The sequence below is a fragment of the Euleptes europaea genome, chromosome 2 (assembly GCF_029931775.1).
Source record: "Euleptes europaea isolate rEulEur1 chromosome 2, rEulEur1.hap1, whole genome shotgun sequence".
Taxonomy (NCBI): domain Eukaryota; kingdom Metazoa; phylum Chordata; class Lepidosauria; order Squamata; family Sphaerodactylidae; genus Euleptes; species Euleptes europaea.
In genome coordinates, this window is record NC_079313.1 from 117,244,114 (window position 1) to 117,271,696 (window position 27,583).

General features: G+C 43.1%; 1 protein-coding gene across 1 annotated transcript in view; it reads right to left on the minus strand.

The window, feature by feature from the left end:
- Positions 1–17,406: 17,406 nt before the first annotated feature.
- PREX1 (phosphatidylinositol-3,4,5-trisphosphate dependent Rac exchange factor 1) overlaps positions 17,407–27,583 on the minus strand; it is a 266,433-nt gene continuing 256,256 nt past the window's right edge. The window contains exons 34-40 of the mRNA XM_056843986.1: positions 27,053–27,196; positions 25,242–25,356; positions 23,024–23,090; positions 21,354–21,532; positions 19,979–20,081; positions 18,644–18,711; positions 17,407–17,489 (exon numbers count right to left, since the gene is read on the minus strand). Of these exons, the coding sequence (XP_056699964.1) occupies positions 17,447–17,489; positions 18,644–18,711; positions 19,979–20,081; positions 21,354–21,532; positions 23,024–23,090; positions 25,242–25,356; positions 27,053–27,196 (719 nt within the window). The 3' untranslated portion in view covers positions 17,407–17,446. The remainder of the gene's footprint in view (positions 17,490–18,643; positions 18,712–19,978; positions 20,082–21,353; positions 21,533–23,023; positions 23,091–25,241; positions 25,357–27,052; positions 27,197–27,583) is intronic.

Sequence of the window (27,583 nt, forward strand, 5' to 3'; positions counted from 1 at the left end):
GTATTAAAGGTAATGTGCTAATCATTGTCCTGTAAGTATCAAGATAATGTGCTAATGAGGGTGTGGTATGTTAATGTGGAACCATTGTATCCTGAAGTGATCTGTTAACATGTGAAATCCAAAACTAATCCACATGGCTATTTGTCAGATTGCACAGAGAAGCCATTGAAATTCATAAACATCAGCACAACTTTAACAGAAAAGAAGAGAGTTTAAGAATGAATAAGGCTTGGCTTCCGGTCCTGAAAACCTCCAGATTAACAAAGGCTACAGTGTACAATAGCCATGCGGATTAGTTTTGGATTCCACATGTTAACAGATCACTTCAGGATACAATGGTTCCACATTAACATACCACACCCTCATTAGCACATTATCTTGATAATTACAGGACAATGATTAGCACATTACCTTTAATACTTTGCGGGACAATGACTCAGCTCAAACCCAACCCCTTTCTGACTATATATTACTCTTCCTACACACTTGACACTGAGAGACACTGTCCTTCAGTGTTACTCCTCTGAAGATGCCTGCCACAGCTGCTGGCAAAACGTCAGGAAAGAAAATACCAAGACCACGGTCACACAGCCCGGATAACCTACAAGAACCTTGAATAGGATCAGTCAACTAGATTATAAATCTGCTGCAGGTACCTGCAAACGCATGAGTCCAATTAACTGCAGCAGTGAAAAGAATAGACACAGTTCATAAATAGTCCAGAATGGTTAAAAAAAAAAAAAAAGCTCCTTGTTCACTGTCCAGGATTTGTCCTTTCCAGCCCTTTCATATACGTATTTCACTCAACTAAGGCAGCGAATAGTTCAATCATCCAGATCCAAGGTAGAAAGGGGATTTTGTACCCATTATTTTCACACAGGGGCACCAGTTTGGCTTGCAACCTGTTCAGCAGTTGCAACGAGGGAGCTGCGTTTTCAGCAAACATTTTGGCTGCTCGAGCCTGTTCATTTGGTTACTTTTGACATACACTACAGGCCAGTGCAATCGGCAGCATTTCATACGTGCACATTCTCATATGGCCTGATGGGAGTCCTACTTCCCCCTTCTCCAATAGACCTGTTGTCACTGCACACCACTTGGCAACCTACCATATTAATAAATAGTGAGCAAATCCACCCAGAAAGCCAGTGATTATAAATGTCTGACTGTTTGGTGTTCCTATAGTGTTGAAATGTCTGGCTCTTTGGTAGCTTTGAAGTGTCAGACTGTTTGGTGTTCATACAGTTCCCCCATCACATCATTTATTTACCTGACACCCATCCAAATCTCTGGTTAATCTTACCTGCTGTGCAGAAGCAAGACCCCTGCAAGGCAAGGAAATGAAACTCCACCACCACAGGTCTTGTGCCGCTGCAAAGCTGTTCGAAATATATTTACGGTGGACAGCAGAGTGGCAAACAGATTTCGCTCCACTTCAAGGGTGACTGCAACTGTTCGATTTGTTTGCGATTAAGTTTGCAGCATCCCTGTATTCACATCGCACACAGTGTCAGTTCTTTTTCAATGACATTCTGAAGTAGCATTTGCTTCCCCAGGTGGATAGTATATTTCTTCAGGGCCAAAGGTAAATTCACATGGGTGTTTCCCCCAATGATGTCCTTTTATGCAGGGACATTTCCCCATGGTCACCCCTTCCAACTGCTTGGGGCTTCCTTTGGATTATGCATGCCTTTTCTGCCCGTCAGAGGTCGTCTTGCTCTCCCCACACATTTTGCCTGTGTTTTCCAGATGCTCTTTTAGGCAGAATCTGGAAAATGCAGGCAAAATGTGCGGGGAGAGCAAGGCGACCTCTGACAGGCGGAAAAGGCATGCATAATCCAAAGGAAGCCCCAAAGCAGTCGGCGGGGGTGACCGTGGGGAAAAGTCCCTGCATAAAAGGCCAAAGAGAAAACTTGGGCCAGTCTGCCTCTCAGAACTTCATCATTTGAGCATTTCAGGCTGGTAGGCTGTTTGTAAAGAAAATTGTCTGTATACATTTCCAGCCAAGTGAACATATGGAGGAGGTGGTTATATGGGTTCCTGTTGACATATGTAGGGTCCAGCTTAAACGGGCCTTCGTTATGCTACTGCCCAAATCAAATTGGAGCCCACAAGGAAAACAAGATTTGGAAATCCAGTCACAGGGAGGGGGTTAATTCATGACATTCCTCTCGTTTAAATGATCATTCTGGTCTGTAGAAGCTATTAGATACCTTGGCATAAGGCTAACAGCAAATCTGGAAGATCTACTATAAAATAACTATTCTATTTTATGGAAACAGATTTTTTTTAAAAGATCTTCCGCATGTTCCCATTTTAGAATATCTTGGTTTGCCAGAAGTGCCACTTTGAAGATGGTGACCTTGTTAAAAATATTTCTATTGGAAAACGTTCCTATATATTTATCTCAAAAAAAAATTTTTTTAAATGACAGACAAAAAAAAAAGTCTACTTTTATATGGCAGGCTCTATCAACCCTGAAGAGATCTAAATATGAAGATGGTATAACAAGCCCCAACCTAACATAATATTATTAATCAATGGGATTAAAAGTTCTCTTTGCTTGGATACACATTGATCATAGAATGCCTTGATGTAGATTGGAACCAAACTATGATGAGGTACCACTTTCTCACTTATCTTGGTATTCTATGATAACTTGACTGAATAGTAATCTTATGAACTATCCTGATTTTCTTCTCAATGTAACAGCGTAGCTGTGGAATAAATTTGTTAAACTGTTTTAGCCCCAGTATTTATCTACTAACATCTTCCATGTATAACGGTGGTTTTAAAATCAGAGTTTATTACTCTGTCTGAGCAAATTACATTATGGCAAGTATTACTCTTGTTATACCAGACAGGCAATGTAGCTCTTTAGATTAAACAAAATGCAGACTAACTCTCCAGAATGGTTTCAATAATTTTAGCTAAGGGGGCACCATCTGAGAATCTACTGGCAAATTTTCTAGATTCAGTTGCGACAATTGCCTTGCGCTGGTTTAAAATCAGATTCACAAGAAAAGAAAAATGATCACGTCACAAGAAGGCAAGACACGCTGGAAAAAACAATAATGCTAGGAGAAGTTGAAGGCAGTAGGAGAAGAGTAGGAGAAGTGTAGAGGTAGTTTTGAATTTCCTGTATTGTGCAGGGGATTGGACTAGATGACCCTGGTGGTCCCTCCCAACTCTATGATTCTAAGACTCGACATAAAATGAATTGAATCTATAAAGGAAGCCTCACTTTGCAGGACCTGAGTGAGGCTGTTAACAATAGGACGTTTTAAGGTCATTCATTCATAAGGTTACCAATAAGTCAGAGGTGACTTGACAGCACTTAACCCAAAACACAGTGTTTTCTTGCATAAAACAATTGTTGATATCTTGGCTTAGATACACTGAAATGTTTCTGTGGACTGATGGATTTCAGACTGCCGAGCGTGATTGTCTTGCCTTCCCCCTCTGCGGCAGCCCCCAATGCCTTCTGAAATGCTACTCCCAGGAGCAGCAGCATATCAGGGGACATTTGGGGATAAAACAGGAGGAGTTAGGTGAGAAAAGGGCCTTTTTTTTAATTTAAATTTAGAAAAGGGGGGAAAGCCCCATTGAAAACAGCAATGCTGCGCCAGCTGAAAGCTGTTGTTTAAGGGGGTGTTCCTGGTCTGAAAGGGATTAGGAAGCTGCTTACCGGCAGCTCCGCCCCCCAGAGCACCCCAGGAATGCCTCCCAGGATGTTTATGGGATGCCTTGCGCCAGCAGGGCGCTGGCAAGAGGCGGAGCCAGCGTCTGAGGGTTGTACTGCCGTGACCGACCAGGGGGGCTGATGCAAGGGGCACTACGCCGATGTCCATGCCAGTTTGCATGGCGCAAGTGGCACGGACGCTGGAATAAGGGTCACGTCGCCTCCTAAGGCGATTCAGCCCTCAGCCTCAGGAATGCACCATTTCTCCCTTGCTGCAGCGGCCAAACCTCTTTGGAGGCGCCACGGCGCTGCCACGGCCATGCCGTCCCCAGCCACTGCTGCTCTCAGGAATGGACTGGAAGTCATGTTTTGCTGGTGGAAATCAGCCTGCAGAAACTCGCTGGTGGATCCGAGCCAATGTGTTTGTCTTTCATTTGCATTTGTCTTGTTTTATATGTTGTATTCATAGTTAGATCGGGATTTTTTTTTTTGCATTTATCAACAACTAATAATAACAAATAGATATTTAAAAATGGCCCTGACGAGCTGATACGTGGGTACTTTTTAAGAAAACTTTGCATCTCACAGCAGCTTTAAGGCAGACTGACGTCAATTAGAGAAATGGCCCTTTTCTTCCAGTGCCACTGGTTACTCCAGTCTCCAGCCCTACAGATCATGTATCTCCTCCATCACATCTGTTTCGACTTCCTCCCTTTGTGAAAAGAGATTTATCTGGTGAAATTTCCCCTTCTTTACAGTTCCCTAAAGATACTGGAGACTTTTCAGGGTGTCTGAACCTGACAATTGCGTTCACTGACTGGTAAAGAAAATCTTATGGAAATAGAACTGTAAAAAGAAGGACCCCCACCCCACCCCCCCGCACCACACTGTCATGAAGCAGCTAGGATTTTCTCTTGTGGCTGGAAAACGGCAAATGTCGGCTTTCATTTGTAAAGATTTATCTGGCGTACTGCACTCGTTCGGAAAATTGCAGACATGTACAAGGAATTAGCACCATCTCCTGGTCTCCCTAAAAAATGCTAAACTGCAGATTTCCTGCACATCTTTGCTGTACATTCTACAATGTCACTTAAGTTCTCTTCTAAGTGTCCAGTCTGGATTATTCATTCAGTGGATTCATTCTGTGGTTAGAAATTAGATCAACATACATTTTAAAAGAAATTCAGCAACCCCAGTGCCAAAGAGCAAATTCTGCGCTTGCATAATTGGGTATGCTCTCTCTTGGACATTGCTTCCACTTCTGTAGAAATGAAGCTAGCAGCAACACACTTCTAAAAAATTATTTATTTATTTAATACATTTTTATCCCACTCTTCCTCCGAGGAGCTCAACGCGGTGTACAGGGTTGCCAATCTCCAGGTGGGGGATGGAGATCTCCTGCTATTACAGCTGATCTCCAGGCGACAGAGATCAGATCCCATGCAGAAAATGGAGGCTTTAGAAGGTGGACTCTATGGCATTGTACCCCATTGCAGTCCCTCCCCTCCCCAAACCCCTCCCTCCTTAGACTCCACCCCCAAATCTCTAGGTATTTCCCAACCTGGAGCTGGCAACCCTAGCGGTGTACATTCTCCCCTCCTACATTGTATCCTCACAACAACCTTGTGAAGTAGGATAGGCTAAGAAAGAATGACTGGCTCATGGTCACCCAGTAAGCTTTATGGCAGAATGGGAATTTGAAACAGAGTCTTTTAGACCCTAGTCCACTATACCATATTTGAAAGAAAGCACTGAGTTTTTTAAAATATAAGTTGCTGTTACAGACATGGAGTGCAGTTTAGGGCTGAATCAGAGGATGCGTCTGAATCTCTTCCACCTAGCCTCTGCTTAGGAACCTCTAAGAGAGAACCCATCACCTCCCAAGGAAGCCTGTTTCACTGAGGAGCTGCTCTAACCATCAGAAAGTTCTTCCTAATGTTTAGCTGAAAACTCTTTTGATTTAATTTCAACCCTTTGGTTCTGGTCCAACCTTTTGGGGCAACAGAAAACAACTCAGCACCATCTTCTATATGACAGCCCTTCAAATACTTGAAGATGGCTATCATATCACCTCTCAATCATCTCCTCCTAAACATCCCAGCTCCTTCAACCTTTACTCATAGGACTTTACTCTTCAGACCTGTCACTGTCTTTGCCACCCTCCTCTGGACATGATCTATCTTGTCAACATCCTTCTTAAACTGTGGTGCCCAGAACTGCATACAGTACTCCAAGTGAGGTCTATCCAGAGCAGAATAAAGTGACAATATCACTTCGCATGATCTGGACACTATACTTCTGTTGATGCAGCCCAAACTGCATTTGCCTTTTTAGCTACTGCATTACACTGCTGACTCATGTTTATTGTATACTCTACTAAGACCCCTAGATCCTTTTTACATGTGCTAATACCAAGAGAAGCCTCCCCCATTCTATAATTGTGCATTTGATTTTTCCTACCTAAATGTGGAACTTTACATTTATCTCTGTTGAAATTAATTCTGTTAGTTCTCCAGCCTTTCGAGATCATCCTGAAACTTGATTCTGTCTTCTACTGTATTTGCTACCCCTCCCGTTTTAGTATCATCTGCAGATGTAAATGAGCATCCCTTCTATTCCTTCATCCAAGTCATTTGTAAAGATGTTGAACAACACAGGGCCCAGGACAGATCCCTGAGGCACTCCACTTGTCACTCCACTCCAAGAGGATGAGGAACAAGAACTCTTGGGTGCGATCTGTCAACCAGTTATAGATCAACCTAGCAGTAATAGGATCCAAACCACATTTTACCAACTTGTCAACAAGAATATCATATGGAATCTTATTTAAAAGCATTCCTGAAAAAGCCTTTCCCTAATCCAACAAAGGAGAGAGATTATGCAAATGAGATTGGCCACATGACAAATTTTGGAGAGGCCTTTCAAAGGATTACCAAACAGAAACAAGCCAGAATATTATTCCTTAATGGAGACAGTGCTGATTTAGAAAACAACAGCTCTGTTGTAAGGCTTCAGTTCGAGACTGCAAAATCTGCACTACTTTCAGTGTAGAAAAGGAGAAACATATTCCAAGTGACTAAAACATAATGGTGCCATGGAGCTACAGCTTTGTCAAGCCTTTTCACTGTTGCAAGTTTTTTTAAAAAATAAAATTGTGTGGCATGACGAGGTTTCATGATTGCTGAGAGAGAAGGGAAGAGTGGGGGAGTAGGTTATGCATTCGGGATTGGCCACATGACAAATTTTGGAGAAGCCATTTCCCCAGAATAGTAATGGTAGACTGTCCCAGGAGGCAGAACTGAAGTGAGAAACCTGGAACGTGGTGGAAGTCTATTGAGAAGTCAATCCATTCATGTACAGTGTGACAATTCCAAAAACCTCTAGCATTGTTGGCAGTGGATGGAAAATACATTACATGCTAATATCTGCGTGTATCAAGTTCCAGTACTAGAGATATTGGCCACAATCCAGCACAGAGCCACACACACTGAAGACACATTGCTTTTAAAGGGGATTAACCATGTGTAACTTTATAGTGGATTGTAAGCAACCATTACCTGTACACACACCCAGTTACATGGCTGGAAAGGGGGATTCATTTCTATGTAATTATCTCTGCGTCTCCACGAGAGACTTTGTGGTTTTGTATCTGGCTATAATGGGGCACCAGGAAGCTCATGTTACTTCTGTAGGCCCTAAAAGTATCTGGGAAGTAACTGCTTTGCTTTGTTAGCATGAAATGATTGCAATAGTTCCGCATGAATGAAGATAGGAGGGGGAAATGATCCCGCCACGATCACTTGAATTTCATGAAGTTCAGACAAGGTTGGATTTAGGGGCAGACGAAACAGCAACCCGCTGAGATGCCGGCCGGCAGCGGGGTTGGGATTGTCAGGATCAGTGTTTGCCTGTCACAGACTATATTCAAAAGCAGTGGTGGACCTACATTTTTGGGACCCCAAAACTTGAACTGTTATGGGGCCACCTTCACAACCAGCAACGAGGTCTGAGTAACCACTGTTACCTTCTTCAATGGGGTTGTTCTATGGCAGATGTATTGAGTTCATTCTCTAACAGAGAGGTAGAAGGTCATCAGAGGGGGCTTGTTAGGATAAAGAGGTGAAAATCTGATTATTGGTGTTAAAATGCACAAGAGAAACGAGTGCAGCCTGAATTGAGAATTCAGATGTCTTTTTATGGTTCCGATTGTCTCTTGCCTAAGGGCGGAGCTATAGAACTATTAAGCCGTGCACCAACGAAGGATTCGAGGATCCAGCTGCCAAAACGTAGGCTATGAATAGATTCTGGTGAGCTCAGAGAGGCCATACAGCTGGGGGTTCAGGCGCTGCAAGCCCCCGAGAAAATGTTGAAATGTGACAAATTACAGGGACATTTTGAGGCCATATGAAATGGATATTAGAGCATATTCTAAGGTCAATATTAAATACTTCAACCCATTGGCTTCTGATTCTACCACTAAAATAGCCTTATTTTAATAAGGTAAAGGTAGTTCCCTGTGCAAGCACTGGGTCAATTCTGACCCTTGGTGTGACATCACATCCCGACGTTTACTAGGCAGACTGTGGTTACAGAGTGGTTTGCCAGTGCCTTCCCTAGTCATCTTCCCTTTACCCCCAGCATGCTAGGTACTCATTTTACCGACCTCAGAAGGATGGAAGGCTGAGTCAACCTTGAGCTGGCTACCTGAAACTGACTTCTGTCGGGATCGAACTCAGGTCGTGAGCAGAGCTTTTGACTGCAGTACTGCAGCTTACCACTCTGTGCCACGGGACTCATAACAAACACTTAAAAAACACCAAATTTGTTGAAAAACTCACTTGTTAAAAATAAAAAAAAGCTGTTTCAGGGCTCCTCCAGGATTAGGGGCCCTGAAGCTTAAGCTTCATTAATTTCATAGTAGATCTGCCGCTGTTCGAAAGTGAACTAATGGAGGAGAGGCAGGGCCAGTTCCAAGTTCCCTGGTCACCAGGCCCCCCCACTCAGGCCTCTCTAGCCATTCACTCACCTGCATGTCCCCAACCTGCCTTGTATGTTCTTCCCCACCCACTTGGGAGCTTCCCTACCACTTGTGGTCACAGATACCTGACCCACCCATATGCCCTTTCCCTGGCAACAATGGGCAGTGCATGCAACTAGGACTGCTGCCATAGCAGCCAGGAGTGCTGTTGCTGTGCTACACCTGCATGCCCTTCTCTAGCAGCACTGGGCAGCACACGCAGCTGGGAGCACAGGTGGTGGAGCAATTGGAAGGAGGCTTGTCAGCTTCTGCTGGTGACGACGGGGAGCTTTTGGGAACAGGGCAAGGTAACATCACTTCTGATTACATACCAGGAAGTAATGTCATGGCATCGCAGCCAAGCTCTAGGCATTTCCTAATTCTCTATGGTAAAAACCATAAAGATTTGGGGAATTCCTAGAGTGTTGTTGTGGTGTCACTTCCAGGTACATAACTGGCGGTGGAGTCTTGCAACACCACTTTTCACAATCATTTTGCTCCCGGTGCTTTACTGAGAAACAGTAGGAAGCAGGAGCCTGGAGGTGGGACCTCTCCTGCCATAATGGGAGCACTGGAACCACTAATTACAGGTGTACAGGTGCTGGAAGGGTGTGTAGAAGGTGGGGTCAGTGACATTCGACACCACTGGAAATCCTGGAATCTGGCAGCTGCTCACCTCAAGGTAGACATGCCATTTGCCCTCTGACAGTGGGCAAACCCCCACCCTCAACTGGGGAGAAGGCGAAAAATAGAAGGGGGAGGTAGTGTTCATGGGGATGCACTAGGAATTTCCCCAAACTCTACGGTAAGGACCATAGAAATTGGAAGGATTCCTATAGCATTACCCGAAACTGTTGTCACATACCCAAACCTCCACCCAGAAGTGATACTATCTCCTCTGTGATTCTCTAGGAATTTTCCAGTCTATACTCTTGATTACCTAGAGCATCACGGAGGATGTGATGTCCCATCTCCTAAAACTCAACCCTTCCCAGGCACTGCCCCCCTAGCCCTGGGGAGGGGCACAAATGATATTCCTTGCCTGTGATAACACGTGGTTGATGAGAGCTGGCTTAGGGATACAAAGGAGGGTGTTGAGTGAAAGTAGCATCATGCAGTTACAAAGCCGTCATCACTGGGTTTGCCAAAAGTCATTTCCAGAGAGGAATCTGTCTGTACTGTATAAGGCAGTCTCTTGTCTTTTCTATCATCCAGCTTTTTCAGACGTGATAAACAATTTCATGCCTACTTGAGCTTGGCTGGCCCAACTGCCCTGCAACTTAAGCAGTCCTTTAGAACAGCAGAGTTAGTCAAGGTGACAAATTGATTGACAGGAAATCTAAGTGGTGTGTCCCATGATTGCTTGCAATGACACACATAGCTTGAGGGCAAATTGGCTATTATGGCTACTGGGCATGTTTGAGCCAGCCTGGCCCTGCATGGTTATGACCTTTAAAGCCTTACGTGGTCTGGGACCCTTGTATCTGTGGGACTGCCTCTCCTGGTATGCTCTCTAGAGAAGGTTAAGATCATCTAGTACCAATTTCCTGGTGGTCAGCCTGAGGAGTGTTCGACTGGCCTTGACCAAGGCCAGGGCTTTTTCTGCCCTGGTGGAATAGTCTTTCTTGTGAGACCAGGGCCCTGCAGGACCTTATGGAGTTCCGCAGGGCCTGTAAAACAGAACTGTTCCACCAGGCCTATGGTTGAGATCAGCTATGGTTTTTGGGGCGGAGCCTGAGGAGGGCGGGGTTTGGGGAGGGGAGGGACTTCAATGCCATAGAGTCCTATTGCCAAAGCAGCCATTTTCTCCAGGTGAACAGATCTCTGTCGGCTGGAGATCAGTTGTAATAGCAGATCTCCAGCTAGTACCTGGAGGTTGGCAACCCTAAATTTTAATCTGTTTAGGGCTTTTTGAATTTACCATTTTATGTGATTTTATAGTTTTATTGTATTTTGTGGATTGTGTGAAATGCTCTGAGCCCGGCTTGCTGGGGTAGAGCGGGTTGTAAGAGTGATAGACAGACAGACAGACAGACAGACAGATAAAGGAGGCTCCCTTTTTGGGAGGAGCAGAGCCCTTTTCCAGGGCTGTTTTCCCCCCCTCCCATCGCACCCCCAGTGCAGCTCTTATCTCATCCGGCCAGGTCATAAAGCGTCTTTTCATCCTTAGGATACCTTTGACAAGTAGCACATAAACACTAAGAAACAGACAACTGCCCTCATTCCACTCCCATTGCACCAGTTTTCAGCCAAGCGACAGCCCCAGCTCTTTATATTCCGACGCCATTACACATTGGTAGGGTTGCCAGGTCCCTCTTCGCCACCGGTGGGAGGTTTGGGGGGTTTGGGGAGGGGAGATCAGTTGTAATAGCAGGAGATCTCCAGATTGGCAACCCTACATATTGGGCAACGAAATCCCTCATATTGTAAGAGCTTCAAGGCACCCTAAATTGCCGGCATGAGGTTAGGCCTGCTTATATTGCCAGCACAGCAAAAAGGCTTGGGGAGAATCCAACAACTCAGCTACTGACGCGGACAGACACACTCTTCACCCACGACATCAGTATTAGCTCGAGTTGTGAGGCTTCAGTTGTGAGGACTGGTCACAACCAAGGTAAATTTGCAAGCCCCGCACACCCTTTTAAGTTTGACATTTGCATAGAACAAGTGATATAGCCGCATCAAATTGTTTTTAATTATCGGGAAATTAAACTAAGCTGCTCACGAGTGGTTATGCAAGTAATTTGAAGCTAATTAAATAATTATGATTCTTTCTGACTGTTCTCTGGCCTCAGAGTGCTTTTAAAACCAGTTCAATTTTAAGAGGTTCAATTCAAGACATAATTCAAGCGTTAATGATTACTTACAAAACTAATTTAAAACGAATTAACGTTTTGAAGAGTCTGCAGAGCATATGCGTTTTATTTTTAAACACCCCCTCCCCCCAATAGCGTCTTACTGCAGTTTGCACGGAGTGGGCTCCAATTGAATAGTTTTCCAGCTTACAAAACTTGGTTAAATTGCAAGTTGAGCTCCGCTGCCCTGAAATTCTTGCTGAGCCTACAATTCATACAGAGATATGTACAAGTATACATCAGCCTGGAAGTGTAAAGCTGCTGTCGGTACATGCTCAGAAGGTGTTCTCTTTAACCACTGGATGAAACTCTTCTCAATTGCAGAGCCATAGCCAGGCAATTTGAAGAAGAGTTGGTTTTTATACCCCACTTTTCTCTACCTTTAGGAGTCTCAAAGCAGCTTACAATCACCTTCCTATCCCCTCCCCACAACAGGTGCCTTGTGAGGTAGGTGGGGCTGAGGTAGGTGAGGCTGAGAGAGCTCGGACAGAGTTGTGACTAGCCCACGGTCACCCAGCAGGCTTCATGTGTAGGAGTGGGGAATCAAACCCGGTTCTCCAGATTAGAGTCCAATGCTCCTAACCACTACACCACGTTGGCTCTCAATTTGGTTCCTATGACAGATTGAGTACTATGCCAATAAAGGTATTTGAAATTTGAAACATAAAGTTATTATGTAGAGCCACCGCCATTACTAAGGAGAGTTTACCATTTATCTGTCTAGCGCATTTTTATACCACCGTCCTCCAAGAAGCACAGGTTCTTCTTAAGAACATAAGAAAAGCCATGCTGGATCAGACCATGGTCCATCAAGTCCAACAGTCTGTTCACACAGTGGACAACCAGGTGCCTCTAGGAAGCCCGCGAACAAGGCGACTGCAGAAGCACCGTCCTGCCTGTGTTCCACAGCACCTAATATGTTCGGCATGCTCCTCTGATCCTGGAGAGAATAGGCATGCATCATGACTAGTATCCATTTTAACTAGTAGCCATGAATACCCCTCTCCTCCATGAACATGTCTACTCCCTTCTTAAAGCCTTCCAAGTTGGCAGCCATCACCACATCCTGGGGCAGGGAGTTCCACAATTTAACTATGCATTCTTGGTTCTCCCTTCTCTGTTTTTTCTTCACAACTACCTCGTGAAGAGGAGAGAGAGAGAGCGATTGATCCAAGACGACTGAGCAAGCTGCGTGTCAGGGACAGCATTTGAATCCAGGTCTCTCAGAGCTGTCCAACTCTAAGCACACTGACACCCTGCTTAGCCCATTGACTTCAATATTGTTAGACGGGTGTAACTCTACTTAGGGCTGCACTCCAACACTTGCCTGGTCAGGTAACAACTGCCTATGTGCTTGCATTTGCTGTTTAAAAAACCCTTAGATTCTCTTCTCTAAACTGGTTGTCTGAAGCCTGAAGTTTTATCAACAAAAGTAGCAGGTATGGCTGGATGGATGTTGCTTAAAAATATTGGCAATCTGCAGTGCCATCCTAAGCAGAGTTACACCCTTCTAACAATGGGTTTAGAGGGATGCATCTAGGTTGTCAACTCTAGGTCGGGAAATTCCTGGAGATTTGGGGGGTAGAGCCTGGGGAGGAGGGCAGGGTTTGGTGAGGGAGGGACCTCAGCGGGGTGTAACGCCACAAAGTCCACCCTCCAAAGCTGCCATTTTCTCCAGAAGAACTGATCTCTGTCATACGAAGATCAGTTCTAATCCCAGGAGGTCTCCAAGCCCCGCCTGGAGGTTGAGAACCCTCTCACTGGTTTTGATGGCACTAGTAAAATAGTTTCCCCCCTACTTTCCCCAAGCACTGAAAAGAAAAATACAAAGGAAGTTAGGACGGTTTATTAACCAATGACAGATTGAGTTGGAGTCACACAAAAGAGCAAAGTGGGAGCAAAAATGTTTTACGTGCAACTCAAATCCAAGCTAATGGCTACATATTCTGTAGCACTCCTGCAATCTCTTGCAAACCTCAAGGGAAAGGATTGCTGTAAATAAAAGCAACCTTCCGCACCAAATACTAGACTTTGTGGGCGAATGCCTGTTGAGGAGCCACTGAGTTAATGAATCTGATTTTAATCAATCAAGACTGTGTCGATGTATAGGCATGTTTTTGGGTGGGTTCCCACATATGCTAGTTCTCACCCACAATATTATTTTTCCCAGATGAGAGGCTCCAGAAATTTGGCAGCGTGCAGAGGAACCGCTAACCTTTCTCATCATCTCACAGAAGAATCACAGCTTGAAAATACCATACTTAAAACTGGGGTGAATCTTTGGTCTTTTATGGATGGCTGTTTCCCTCGCTGTCACCCCTCCGATGGCTTTGGTCTTTGTTGTGATTATGCATGCTGTTTCTGGCCGTCAGAGGTCACCTCACTCCCGCCTTGCGTTTCCCCATGTTTTGCCCGTGGGCAACAAGTGGGGAAACGCAGGGGGAAAGCGAGTGAGGTTGGTTAGACATCAAAATATGAATTAATTTTCTTGGTCATGTAATAAAATAGGAATTTGGAATACCAAATTACAGCTAGGGAAAATTACCATTACAGCTAGGGAAAATATTTATTTATTTTTACAAAATTTATTTTTGCCCTCACAAAGGCCAAGAAGTATGGAAAAGATTTCATAATGACCAGGTACAATGCATCAGAAATGCCAAGGTTTACAAGTTTACATTTAAAAAGTTATATCAGTGAATGTTTCCTAAAATTGGACCCACTAATTATTATAGCCAGTGTTGTATAGTGGTTAGAGCATCGGACTAGGATCCAGGACACCCAGATTCAAATCCCAGTTCTGCCACAGAAGTTTGCTGGGTAACCTTGGCCCAGTCATACACTCTCAGCCTGACCTACCTCACAGGGTTGTTGTTGTTAGGACAGAATGGAGAAGGGGATAATGTTGTAAGCCACTTTGGCTCCCCATTGGAGAGAAAGCCAGGGTATAAATGAAATAAATTAATATGACTCAAATAATGCTGGCAGAAACACATCACAGAGATTCTACAAAAGGAAATGTGTTGCTCTTATTGCATGGCTGCTTTGGTGGTTTGAGTTTCCAATCTGATAAGATTCTAATCCAAGGTCCTAGCAGAGTTTCTGCTGGTGGAAACCTGGAGGAGGGCTTTTTCACTGTTGCCTCCTTCCCTAAAGGCCTTGGACACATGAAGCTGCCTTATACTGAATCAGACCCTCGGTCCATCAAAGTCAGTATTGTCTACTCAGACCGGCAGTGGCTCTCCAGGGTCTCAGGCAGGGGTCTTTCCCATCACCTACTTGCCTAGTCCTTTTAAGTGGAGATCCCGGGGATTGAACATGGGACCTTCTGCATGCCAAGCAGGTGCTCTGCCACTGAACCACAGTCCCTCTGGATGTGTTGAAAGACCTGCCCTTTTTCAGCAGGTCCTTGAGTCACAGCAATAAGACACGGTGCGTGGGGGGGGGGCATCACCGTAACTTTGAATGGTATTGATCTGATGGTATTTTATAGATTTCTATTGTATTTTATGGACTCTGGTTTTAACTGAATATTTAGTGTATTGAGTTATTGGTTTTATGGTATCATATCGTATCATAAAACACCTTTGTGACCTTCAGTTGAAAGGTGGTATGTAATGAAACTAACTGGCAGAGGAACAGCTAGATTCGAGTCCAGTAGCACAGTAGCATACTTGCTTGGAGAACAGTGGTTTGGAGCAGTGGACTCTGATCTGGAGAACCGGGTTTGATTCCCCACTCCTCCACATGAGCAGCGGAGGCTAATCTGGTGAAATGGATTTGTTTCCCCAGTCCTCCACACGAAGCCAGCTGGGTGACCTTGGGCTAGTCACACTCTCAGCTTCATCCACCTCCCAGGGTGTCTGTTGTGGGGAGGGGAAGGGAAAGTGATTGTACCCCGGCTTGATTCTTCCTCAAGTGGTAGAGAAAGTCGGCATATAAAAACAAACTCTTCTTCTTCCATCTCAGGCATGCTGCACCACCAGACTCAAATAGTACCGCTGGCACAGCTATCTACTTCTGTTCCTGCAGCCCATTCGGATCCCTGGAAGAGTAATCCCTGGGGTTGCAGGGCCCATGTGCAGGAAAAGCCTTGTAGGTTGGGAATGGCTGGAGAAAGATGAAACTGACCCCTTTCCTCTGCTGAGCTGTGCTTTTGGAAGAGGGGAATGGGGGAGGGAGAACTCTGCATTTTGTTCACAAAGCGATACACACCAAAGAGACGATCCAAACCACTGTCTTAAACACTCACATATGGTTGAGGATTCCCTCCTTCACTCTCCCTTCACTGTTGTTTAAGTTTTTTTTTTAAAAAAAGCCTTTCACAGCCAAAATAGGAACAGATGGTTTTTAATGTAACACAAAAGATGAAGGATCAGATTGTTAAGAAACATTGGAGTTTATTGAATGCCCTATTTTAGCCAAAATCAAAATACCCCTCCTTCCATGTGCTAGATACAGAAGTCACCCGAAAGAGCTTCTATACATGCCCAATAATGAACATTTTAGAGAAGACTATGGCTTTAGTCTATTATGACATAGAAGAATGTTAGTTTGCTTTTTATACCCATTTTCCTTTTTTGTATCTTGATCAACATGGGTTCAAACGCTTAAGGCACTCACTCCAAAACAATGTTATTTCTGGCCTGAGGTTGCTGATATATTTTTTTTCATTACATTGCAGCCAGTAATTTGGAAGCAAATTACCACGCTAATGATAATACTGATAAAACAGAAAACATTTCTAAAACAAGGGGGAAAATTATAACATACAGTATATACACAACCATGTTTCTCTTTTAACTTACAGTCCACTGGAATCTATTTTTCTTATAAAACAACAACAACAACAACAACACATATTAAAGACTACTTAAATACTGAAAGGTTTTAAATAAACGTAAAATTATTTTCAGTGAACTGCGAACTGCTGCAGACTTGCCAGCATATTGGCCCCATTTGAAACAAATACTTATCTTTTTTTTATTTAAATCTTGTATATATAACAACATGTTTCCAAAACAGATATTCCACTCCACATAAATAAGTATAGTTTCTCTGTTCCTTTTTTTAAAAAACCCTCATCTGCTCAATTAGAGGACCCAACTGAATGCTACCCTTTTGTAATGTCTTTTCCTTTACAAAAAAAAAAAAAAAATCCTTCATTGCTAATCTCCTGTGTAAAATATTACTGTATCTCCAGAATACATAATGGACCATTAGTAAAAAGTGTTAATTGCAAACCCTGAACTTTCAGTAAAAATTTAAAGGAAATTCTTGGTAGGATGTCCAATGGAATGTACACTCTGCGGAGTAGAATTTGGTTCGTACTGGGCCGACGTGGAAAATACCTCCAGAAGAAATCCTTTGAACAAACCGGAGACGTGTGCTATTTGCAATTCCAAAGTGCAAGATGGTATACTTGTGAGACTCAAAGCCCCTGGCCAACGACTGCGCTGGAAACTGGACAAAAGCCCCAAACACCAACTGATAGGTTGAGGTGCTTCAACTTGCTTTGCCCATCCATATGTCAAAGTCACAATGGTCAGTCAGCAGCACAGCCAAATCCTTCCATTGCTGTTTCTGCCATATCCTTCTCCTCTCCCCGTCTGGCATCAAGCAGAAGGCGATTCCTCGGCCCAAACTCCAGGGGGTTTGTTTTTGAGAACTCCTGCAGCAGCCCACAAGAAAGGGCAACCAAGCATCCCATGCAAGGAATGAGCAAAAAGGCAGTTTCTCAGTGCATTGGACTGCCCAGAAGCACAGAAACTAGTACAGTCCTCTCTCTGGACTAAGCACCATTGGCAGAAGATAGGATCAATGCCCAGGCAGCATCATGCTCTACTGAATGCTTCCATGATCCTAGGACAAGGCGTTTCCTCCTCCTTCTTTTTATAAGTCTCCGTCTGAAGGTGGTTGACACAACTTGTAAATTCTGCAAACGTGCAACATAAAAAGTTGGTATTATGAAAGGAATGTTAGCAGGCGATATATAGCAAAGGATACTTCAAATGCTTTCAAATGATCTCTCTTAAGGAGCAGGGTAGATGAAGATCACCAGCTTATTTTCTATGGGATTCAACATCTATCCTACAGCTTCTCACAGGGTCATGACAGGCATGGCAATGGAGAGTCCAGATCACCTATTATTTTAAAATCCAGATCTATTGTTTTTAAATCCAAGATGCGAAGCAGAGATGCCAGGAACTGAGTTGGGAATCTCCTTCATGTGCTCTACCATTGATCTACAGTCTCTCCCTTCTGGGTTTCAACCTATCCCCAGTGGCTAATCAAAAGCCAGTGAAGCAGACTGAAAATCCAGATAAACAGAGATAGTGCTTAGATACAAAACATGCTCAAGATTGATGGAATGTTCTCACAAGTAGTAATATGGGTATATTATGGGTTATTTCCCTCTGAATAGCTGTGTTTTAGAAATGGGGGCTTTTGGGTCACAGGAGGTGACTTCTTATGGGCCTAGGAAGATCTAGTTACAAATTAAATGTTGGGGACAAATATTTCTCCAAACTAAAATCCTCACTACTCATGAGAACAAAAAAAAGGAAATGATTTTTTTTGTTTATTCATTTGGATTCTCTATTCCCATGAACATGGCAGAGCCCTCAGACAACAGTTGCATGCCCACATTACTGAGCAACTGGTTTTGTATTTTTCTAAAGTGGGGAGTTGTACATCCATGCCCCTTTCTCGCTCATTAAAACCCACATTGACACAAATCATTTTAACGATCAGGCAATTCTAAACATTTCACATAGCCTGAAGTCTTAGTTCATGAATGATCTTTGTTTATCTGATACAGCCGCATTTGCTTGTGAATCACGCTTGCTTATCAGGATGTCAGTTCCGCTATCCTCGGCTGACAACATTCTGACAACCACAAGACAACCGCCTCTGATGTATTTTATACAAAAATACAAGAGCCCTAAAAGGGTTAATGAGGAGTGAAAGATGAACATCTTTAACAAACTCTGCTGCATTTTGTGAGCACACCATTGGTTGAATGTGTGTGTCTTGGTACGTGTAGATTTGTTTCTACAGTACAAGTACCATCTGTACAAAGCCACCTACCGGGGTGCAGACTGCGGCATCTGATCCATCACTTTCAGATTTTTCGCAGAGATTTCGACTCTTGGTCCCTAAAGTAAACACAAGAATGGATGGTATTGACAGTACCAGTAAAACATCTAAGCCTTGCGGGAAAACACTAAAACAGGAATATATGATTTTTATTTGAAAATCCATTAACTTCTGTTAGTGGCTTGGGAAAGCACCAAGGTAGCGCATTAGTCATCGGTGTTTACTTAACTTGAAAGGATACCCAAAGCACTTTATAGCAGCTGCTGCCCAACACTGTGAGATTCCCATAATATAACAGGATGGAGGCAGGCAGCAGGTACAGGGCTGCGTGGGCAAGCGTTTCGCACGGTCTCTGTATTTAAAGACCTCTCCCTTTTCACTGCTTGCTCATGAAGATGCCTGATACTGAGTCAGACTCCTGAGGCCTTGAGGTCAGCAATGACTGTTCTGGCTGGCAGCACCTCTCTGGAGTCCGAGAGGTCTTTCAAATTATGTACTACTTTACTCTAGAGATGCAAGGATTAAATTTGGGACCTTCTGCATACAAAGCTCTGTCACTGAACCATGCCCCCCTTCTCATCTTCCCATATGAAAGCCAGCATAGTATAGTGATTAGAGTGCAGCTAGACTGGATCTGGAAACCCAGGTTCGAATCCTTGCTCTACTATGGAAACTTGCTGGGTGACTTTGGGCCAGTCACACATTCTTAGTCTAACTTGCCTCACAGGGTCGTTGTGAGGATGAAATGGAGAAAGGGGGGAATGCTGTATGTCACTTTGGGTCCCCATTTGGGGAGAAAGGAGTAGAAATGAAGTCAGTAAATAAATGAAGTAAGTAAATATGTGGCAGGTCCATAGATATTTACAATATGCACATTTTCCAAATTTTGAAGGAAGAAGAAAAAGAAGAGTTCGTTTTTATATGCCAACTTTCTCTACCTTTTAAGGAGAATCAAACTGGCTTACAATCACCTTCCCTTCCTCTCCCCACAACAGACACCTTGTGAGATAGGTGAGGCTGAGAGAGTTCGGAGAGAACTGTAACTAGCCCAAGGTCTCCCAGCTGGCTTCATGTGGAGGATTGGGAAAACCAACCCGGTTCACCAGATTAGAGTCCACCGCTCATGTGGAGGAGTAGGGAATCAAACCCAGTTCTCCAGATTATAGTCCACCACTGCAAAAATAATGTAATGTTCATTGATACTCTGCCTGTGAAAGTCTTGAGTTTCCATTATCTTTTGTTCCTTAGCTATCATACAAATGAATATACAATTTCTCACATTCATTGCTGCTGCTATGATTCACTGATCCTTTCCTTGATACTCACTTGTTTTCTCATTATGTCTGTTGCTTGCATAATACACTTGGGTAAGAGTCCATGACTTCGAGCTAATATGGCTGCCTGCTCCAACGAGACACTGAGTGTACTTCTAAGAATAGGATATAAAGATTATTGAACTCAGAAACAGAATTATGTTTCACATAACATGACATGTTCTTAGCAAAGCAAATTTACAGGTCACTCCCTTTTTTAGGAGAACAACTCAGCAGACCTCACTCTTGACATTTCAAAGTCTCATTTACATATTCGTTCAGAGAATTTACATCCTTCCATTCTATTTTTAAAACATCCAAGGCAGTTTACAATAACAAAAAGTGTGTGAAAACTCACCCATTCTAATAAATAATGATCATCAATTTTAAAAGATCAATTAAAACAGCAAGAGAAACATAGCTGCACCTTAAAATTATAAGAAAATGGCAGTATCTTAAAACAGCAGTAAAATAATAAACTTTAAAACACTGAACCATGATTTTGGCAAGCTAATCAATTAACGTCAGGTCCAAACTGGATGTTACATCTGACTCTTTGGGACTCTATGTTCATAAAATTCCATCCTAGCTTTCTGATATCTAGTTTAAAACTACTTAAAACGTCCAAGTCTGAACAAGTTAAGAGAGTACTGAAGTAAGGGAACAATATCTCATTCAAAAGTGTGGAACATTATTTCACCTCAGAATTAAAGGGAAGCAAAGGGGAAATCACAACCAAACAGCTTTGACTAGTTTTCACAAGGTTGGCAAACCCGGGTTGGAGCTGTACCACTTCAGATAGTGAGTGGAGAAATTGTGTGACTGAATGATTCTGCAGACAATTTTTTCACCACAACACCTCAGAGAGAAAGAGGTTTATGGGCCAATCCTAAGCATGTCTACTCAGAATACTTCTCAATTGCATGAAATAAATATATCCCTCCCTGGATAAAACAGCTAAAGACACTTTCTGAGAAGCGGATACAGCATTATCTGCTGTCAAATAGATTGGTCAATTGCGTGAGAGATGTGGCACTTTTTCTTGTTATAGTGTCAAGAAAAAATTAAATTCCATTTCCCCTTTTTAAAGTGTGAAATGTTTGATGGATAGCCAGTGGCTGTTAAATCTAGGGAAAGGAAAGAATACTTCTCAGGTCTATTCAAAAGGGCTTACTCTTAGGGAAGTGTTCTTATGATTGCACTGTTAATCAGATGGGACTATTTTTGTGTGGAGAAAAGGTCACTTAAGTCCCCCTCTGCTGAACAATGTGGTACAGACCTCAGCATGTATGTGTCATCTCAGTGAAAACTAGATGTTAACAACGTATGCAAAAAAAAAAAAAAAAGAGTTCAACTCAGTGAAATACGACATTTAGAAATTACCCCACCTTTGCATGCCAGTGCCACACATGACGACCTGGCAGGCTCCAAGACGGTAACAGAGCTCTGAGGATATGGGCAGCAGTCCGGCCCCTGACACAGAACTGCTGGACTGGCTACCTTTGGAAGTAGCAAAAGACTTCATCAGTCTGCACAGCTCATCCATTGCATTGATGGGACGAATCAGCTGCAAAAGGAATGCAACAAAAAAGACTGCATCAGTGGATCACATCCTCATCTTTCCATACTTACAGATTTGCCAGAAAATCGTACCTGGTCTGATCCCTTACGCCAACAACCCATTCACAAGAACAATTCCAAATGGGTGGCGCTGGAATGCAGATATTTGCCTTGGGAGATTTATGAATGAGTTGTGTTGGGTTATTTCACATCACCAGTCAGCAACAAATCTAGGTTGGCTGACAGCACACCCAACAGGGAGCCAGAATCAATCCAAGCTCTTTGAGGATTTCATTTATGTAAATTATTTCTAGGCCTCATTTAGCTCAGCGGCTCTTGAGGCAGCTCATGGAAAAATTCAGCTCAGAAAAGAATAAACACACAAAAAATTAAAAACATAAAACAGTATCTATAAAACATAGCAACCCCAGAGGCAGCAACAGAAAGCCAATTAAAGAGACATTATATTACAATTAACTATGGCAACTCTGCATCTTAAAAAAAAGCAAGATATTAAAAGTGCTAAATATTTTTAAAGTGCTGAAATAGACAAGAATTCAAATGTTTTCAAAGTTCTGTCAAATTCAGTTTTTTAAAAAAAATAATCTTATGTGTATACCTAAAATGTATAAATTGTGGAGAGGCCCAAAGGGAAAATGCAGCAGAGCTAGTGAAAGAGACAGGCTTAGGCCTCAAAGGCAGAAAATGGTGGCAGCATAGTTAGGGTTGCCAACCTCCAGGAACTAGCTGGAAATCTCCTGCTATTACAACTGATCTCCAGCCAATAGAGATCAGTTCACCTGGAGAAAATGGCTGCTTTGGCTATTGGATTTGGCAACTCTAAGCGTGGTATATAGACCAGGGTTTTCAAACTCAATTGTTACAAGGGCTGGAAATGACATGAATGTCACTTGGTCGGGCCAGGCCATGCTTTACCAGCCCAGATCAACAGTGTGTGTGTGTGGTTGTGTTTTTTTTTGGGGGGGGGAGGCTGCCTTGGCTGGCTGGCGGGCTGGATAAGAGCTCTCAAAGGGCCAGATCTAGCCCATGGGCCTTATATTTGACACCCCTGGTATAGACTATACTACTATATCCTGTCTCTTGTTGTAAATATGCTCCTACTAGGTAATTTCTGCATTTTTCAATGTGCCATGTTTAAACGCTTATGCTCTGTTTCAGCTCCATATCAGAGTTCTGCTTGTTTTCAAATTTCTGCAGTCCAAACCCTATTGCATTGTTTATTGGATGTCTCAGCTGTCGACCATATTGACTTACACTGTGTAATCTGCCTGGAGTCTCAATGAGAAAGGCGGATTATAAATAAATAAAACAAACAGCATAACCAGAGGCTGTCAGTACAACAGTACAATCAGAGATTCTTGTAAAAACATTTTTATAATAAGATTAATAAAATACATAAAGCATCAAACAGGCAAAGGAACAACGTATGTTGGTCTCCACTTTGCTACGTTTCTGATTAGAAAAATGGTTTCTGTACCTGATCAATCTTCACAGCTGCAGTATTGGAATCTGTAGGCAAGTTGGATCTCTCAAGGTAAAATGCCCTGAAACAAAGCATTAAATAAACTACATAAGATCGGGGCTGTTTAGTTTCAAGCTATCCTCCTTCCAAAACAGCATGGATGAAGAGCCATGTGACCTACTAAATTTATTTTCTGCACTCAAGGACTTGGGTCAATTATAAGGATACTCGCTTTCATCAAAAATTGAGGGTTCTATATGAGTAGTAGAGGCCCGTGGCGCAGAGTAGTAAGCTGCAGAACTGCACTCAAAAGCTCTGCTCACGACCTGAGTTCGATCCCGACGGAAGTCGGTTTCAGGTAGCCAGCTCAAGGTTGTCTCAGCCTTCCAGCCTTCTGAGGTCGGCAAAATGAGTCCCCAGCTTGCTGGGGGTAAAGGGAAGATGACTGGGGAAGGCAATGGCAAACCACCCTGTAAACATAGTCTGTCTAGTAAACGTCAGGATGTGATGTCACCCCATGGGTCAGTAATGACTTGGTGCTTGCACAGGGGACTACCTTTATCTATGTGACTGGTATTTTTTTCCTTCCACAATTTTGAAAAATGTCTGTACAGGTTCCAACCTTTGTGAGGAAGTAGCAAGAGAGGCTCCTCAAAGGCAGGTACCCAGATGAGCATGTGAATGGCTTTTCTTGCAATGCAATCCTATGCAGACTTACGCCAATTTAAACCCACTGAAAGCAATGTCATTAGACTGGAGTAACTCTGTATAGTCCTCCATCGTCATACAGTTCTACTTGCTTGTTCTTCTCTTCTTGCTACTTAAGAGGGTTCTCTTTGTGTTATATGATGCAGGAAGACATCTTTAATTATGAGCATATCAATTTAAAGATACTGATTCAAGAGCAAATGACAGATATTTGGTTCTTGTAGGTTATCCGGGCTGTGTAACCGTGGTCTTGGAATTTTCTTTCCTGACGTTTCGCCAGCAGCTGTGGCAGGCATCTTCAGAGTAGTAACACTGAAGGACAGTGTCTCTCAGTGTCAAGTGTGTAGGAAGAGTCAGAGAGGGGTTGGGTTTGAGCTGAGTACTGTCCTGCAGACGTAATGTGCTAATCATTGTCCTGTAAGTATCAAGATAATGTACTAATGAGAGTGTGGTATGTTAATATGGAAGCATTGTATCCTGAAATTATCTGGTAATGTGTGAAATCCAAAGCTAATCTGCATGGCTATTGTTGACTGTAGCCTTTGTTAGTCTGGAGGTTTTTCAGGGCAGGAACCCAAGCCTTATTCATTCTTAAACTCTCTTCTTTTCTGTTAAAGTTGTGCTGATGTTTATGAATTTCAATGGCTTCTCTGTGTAATCTGACAAAATAGTTGGTAGAATTGTCCAGTCTTTCAGTGTCTTGGAATAAGACCCTGTGTCCTGTTTGTGTCAGTCCATGTTCAGCCACTGCTGATTTCTCAGGTTGGCCAAGTCTGCAGTATCTTTCATGTTGTTTTATCCTTGTTTGTATGCTGCGTTTTGTGGTCCCGATGTAAACTTCTCCACAACTGCAAGGTATACGATATACTCCTGCAGAGGTGAGGGGGTCTCTTTTGTCTTTTGCTGATCGTAGCATTTGTTGTATTTTCTTGGTGGGTTTAAACACTGTTTGTAGGTTATGTTTTTTCAAATGTTTCTCCATCCTATCAGTGACTCCTTTAATAAATGGCAAGAATACCTTTCCTATGGGAGACTGTTTTTCCTGAGTTTTCTGATTTTTGTTTGGTTTAATGGCCCTTCTGATTTCAGATATTTGCTTTCGATGGTAAGTTCCATGGGGCAGGGACCTATTTTTATGTATGCTAGCTGCGAAGCACCCTGACAAAGCTGCCCCGCATCCAACAGCATTCTGAAGACTTAAGAGCATTTAAGTTTTCTTAAGAGGAGGCTGCAATTTCTGCTGATTTCCCCTCCTACTTCAAGACCGCCATTATGTTGTTCCTATGGTTAGTGGACCTCCAGGAACGATATTTCATGGGGCTTACTGTGTTGCAGTGGGGGGGGGGGATCAGCAGAAATCACTGCTCCCTCTTAAGAAGGCATAAGGTTATTCATTTTTTTACCTATGCAATCAGATGCAGACCACTGTATTAACAACAACAACAACACCGATAATGAGAAGCCATTTTGGTTTTAGGAGAATGCTTTCTATCAACAAACGATGTACTTTTTGGGGTCACTGTACCTGAGCTTGCGATAATAGTGCTGCACCTTCTCAAGAGAAGAGGAATTAATTTGTTGCTGAAGCTCTTCCAGAGATGAACCACCTGGCTGCGACTGGCCTTCCAGGTTTTCGAGGGCTGTAAAGATTTTCACAAAAGCTGTCATTGTCTCTTTGGTACATCCTCATATTTTCTCTATTTTTAGCATCGTTACCAAACGGTGAGAACAGCACTTTTTAATAAGTCGCACTCCTCATTTTACTTGTCCTCAGCCGTAGCCCGATGAGAAAGACAGTCATCATTCCATTTTGCAGACAGAAATGCTGAGACTGTGCAAAAAAATGTAACTAGCCACACTCTGCTTACCAAGCAGGCAATCCTCATTTCGTTCAGTTCCCCGGCCGTGCGTGTGGCTGCATTAAAATTTAATGGCTTCTTTTAAAATCTGCCTTAAGGGCAGTTTTCTTTCACTGACAACTTTCGACTTGCTTGTTAAGAGCAAGAGTCCAGTAGCACCTTAAAGACTAACAAAATTTCTGACAGGGTATGAGCTTTCGTGAGCCACAGCTCAAGTGAGCTCATACCCTGCCAGAAATTTTGTTAGCCTTTAAGGTGCTACTGGACTCTTGCTCTTTTCTACTGCTATTGATAGACTAACATGGCTACCTATCATGATCTATCTACATGCTTGTTAATGCAACACCAACTCAATACAAGCAAATTAACACATGCACCTCCATACTGGAATGTGGCATGGTTTGGGGGAAGTTACTAAAGGTTACTGAAATTACTTTCACACACATTGGATAATGCACTTTAGCAACCGTTTGCAACTGGATTTTCATGTGGAAAATTCAGCTGCTAACAATTCTTGAAGTGCACTGAAAGTGCATTACCCAACATGTATGAAAGCAGCCTAAGACTCAACCGACCAATGAAAGCCATAGAACAAGCTGCTGAAACCTAAATCTGTCCCCATCATGTGTAAATCAAGTGATGGGGGCCAATTTTTTAGAGCAACAGAGGCACATGGATGAAGGGACCTGAAATCTCTACACATCCACCATTTAGCGTCCTGCAGTCTCTTCTACCAAGCATCCCCCAGTTAAGGTCACTTGGGTCATCAGATCTCAGGCAAGGAGAAAAATGGTGTGTGTGTGTCTGTAGGGTTGAAGGCAGGAGGGTTCTTGCAGGGATAGGTAATCACCGCCACATCAGACCACTCTGTTTGGCATGCAGGGTCAATTCTCAGCTCCAGGGACCGAGCCTCCCCTTCCCCAAGGCACTGGGAGTGCCACCAAGGCTCAGAATGCCCCCAGCATGACTGGCCAAGAGCAACTCTTGTCTCCAACTTTCTCCCCCTTTGTTTGCCGGGACACCAACCTCTTCACAGGGAGATACTGAGGGTTTTGTTTGCATTCAGGCCAAAAAGGCTGCCTACTTCTGAGTCAGGGAATGTATGCATATGTTTACCACTCCACTCGCCTTTTGCACTAAAAACAGGCCTCTCCACTTGATGAGATTCAAAAAGGTCCAAGTTAACAAACAGATCTAGCCTTCATATGTATGCTGAACCCCAAAAAAAGCTTATTATGTTTGTCCGTATGTTTACTTTCTCTCACAGTTTCAGCACCACAAGAATCTTTCCTTGTTGGCATTTACCTGTCATTGTCAGGTTTAAGCTTTATAAAATTTAATTCCCACAGCCTCATTCTTTACTTTCCTGTAAAGGGGCCATTGTTCATTTGTATTGCAATTAAAGCCTGGTGTACGCTAACTACACTTATAGCTCATGGTTTAAGGGGTGGGACGGGGGGAAGGATTTCCCCTGTACCTTTTGTAAAAAGCACGGCATGCAACTTCAGGCTTCCTCCATTCTGAAATCGGGAAGGCAGTTTGGAAAAGTAGTAGCTGTCCAGGTAACAGATAACCTTTAGAAGTTGTCGATTCCCTTCAACATGATAGAAGACGTGTGTATCTGGGGAAACAAGGATATAGCAGTTTTAAGAAAACTGAATAACCTAGATGGCCAAGATGATGAGACTGTAAAGCTGAAACTCTGTAATTTTATCTGGCAACAGATATCTTTTACTAAAGAACAAAACCACTGGATTAGACCAAAGGTCCAGCTAATCTAGCATTTTTGTTCTAGAGGCATACATGCAGGGCATTCCCTATTTGCTTGTTTCCAGCATCCTGCGTTCAGAGTTTACATTTACATTGAGTTTACACTTCATCATCATTGCTAGTAACAACTAGTAGATTTACAGCGCCCTCCTAAGTAGCATTACACCATTCTAAATCCACTGAATTTAATGGGCTTAAAGAAGGATTTAATTCTGTTTAGGGTGGCTCTATGAATCTC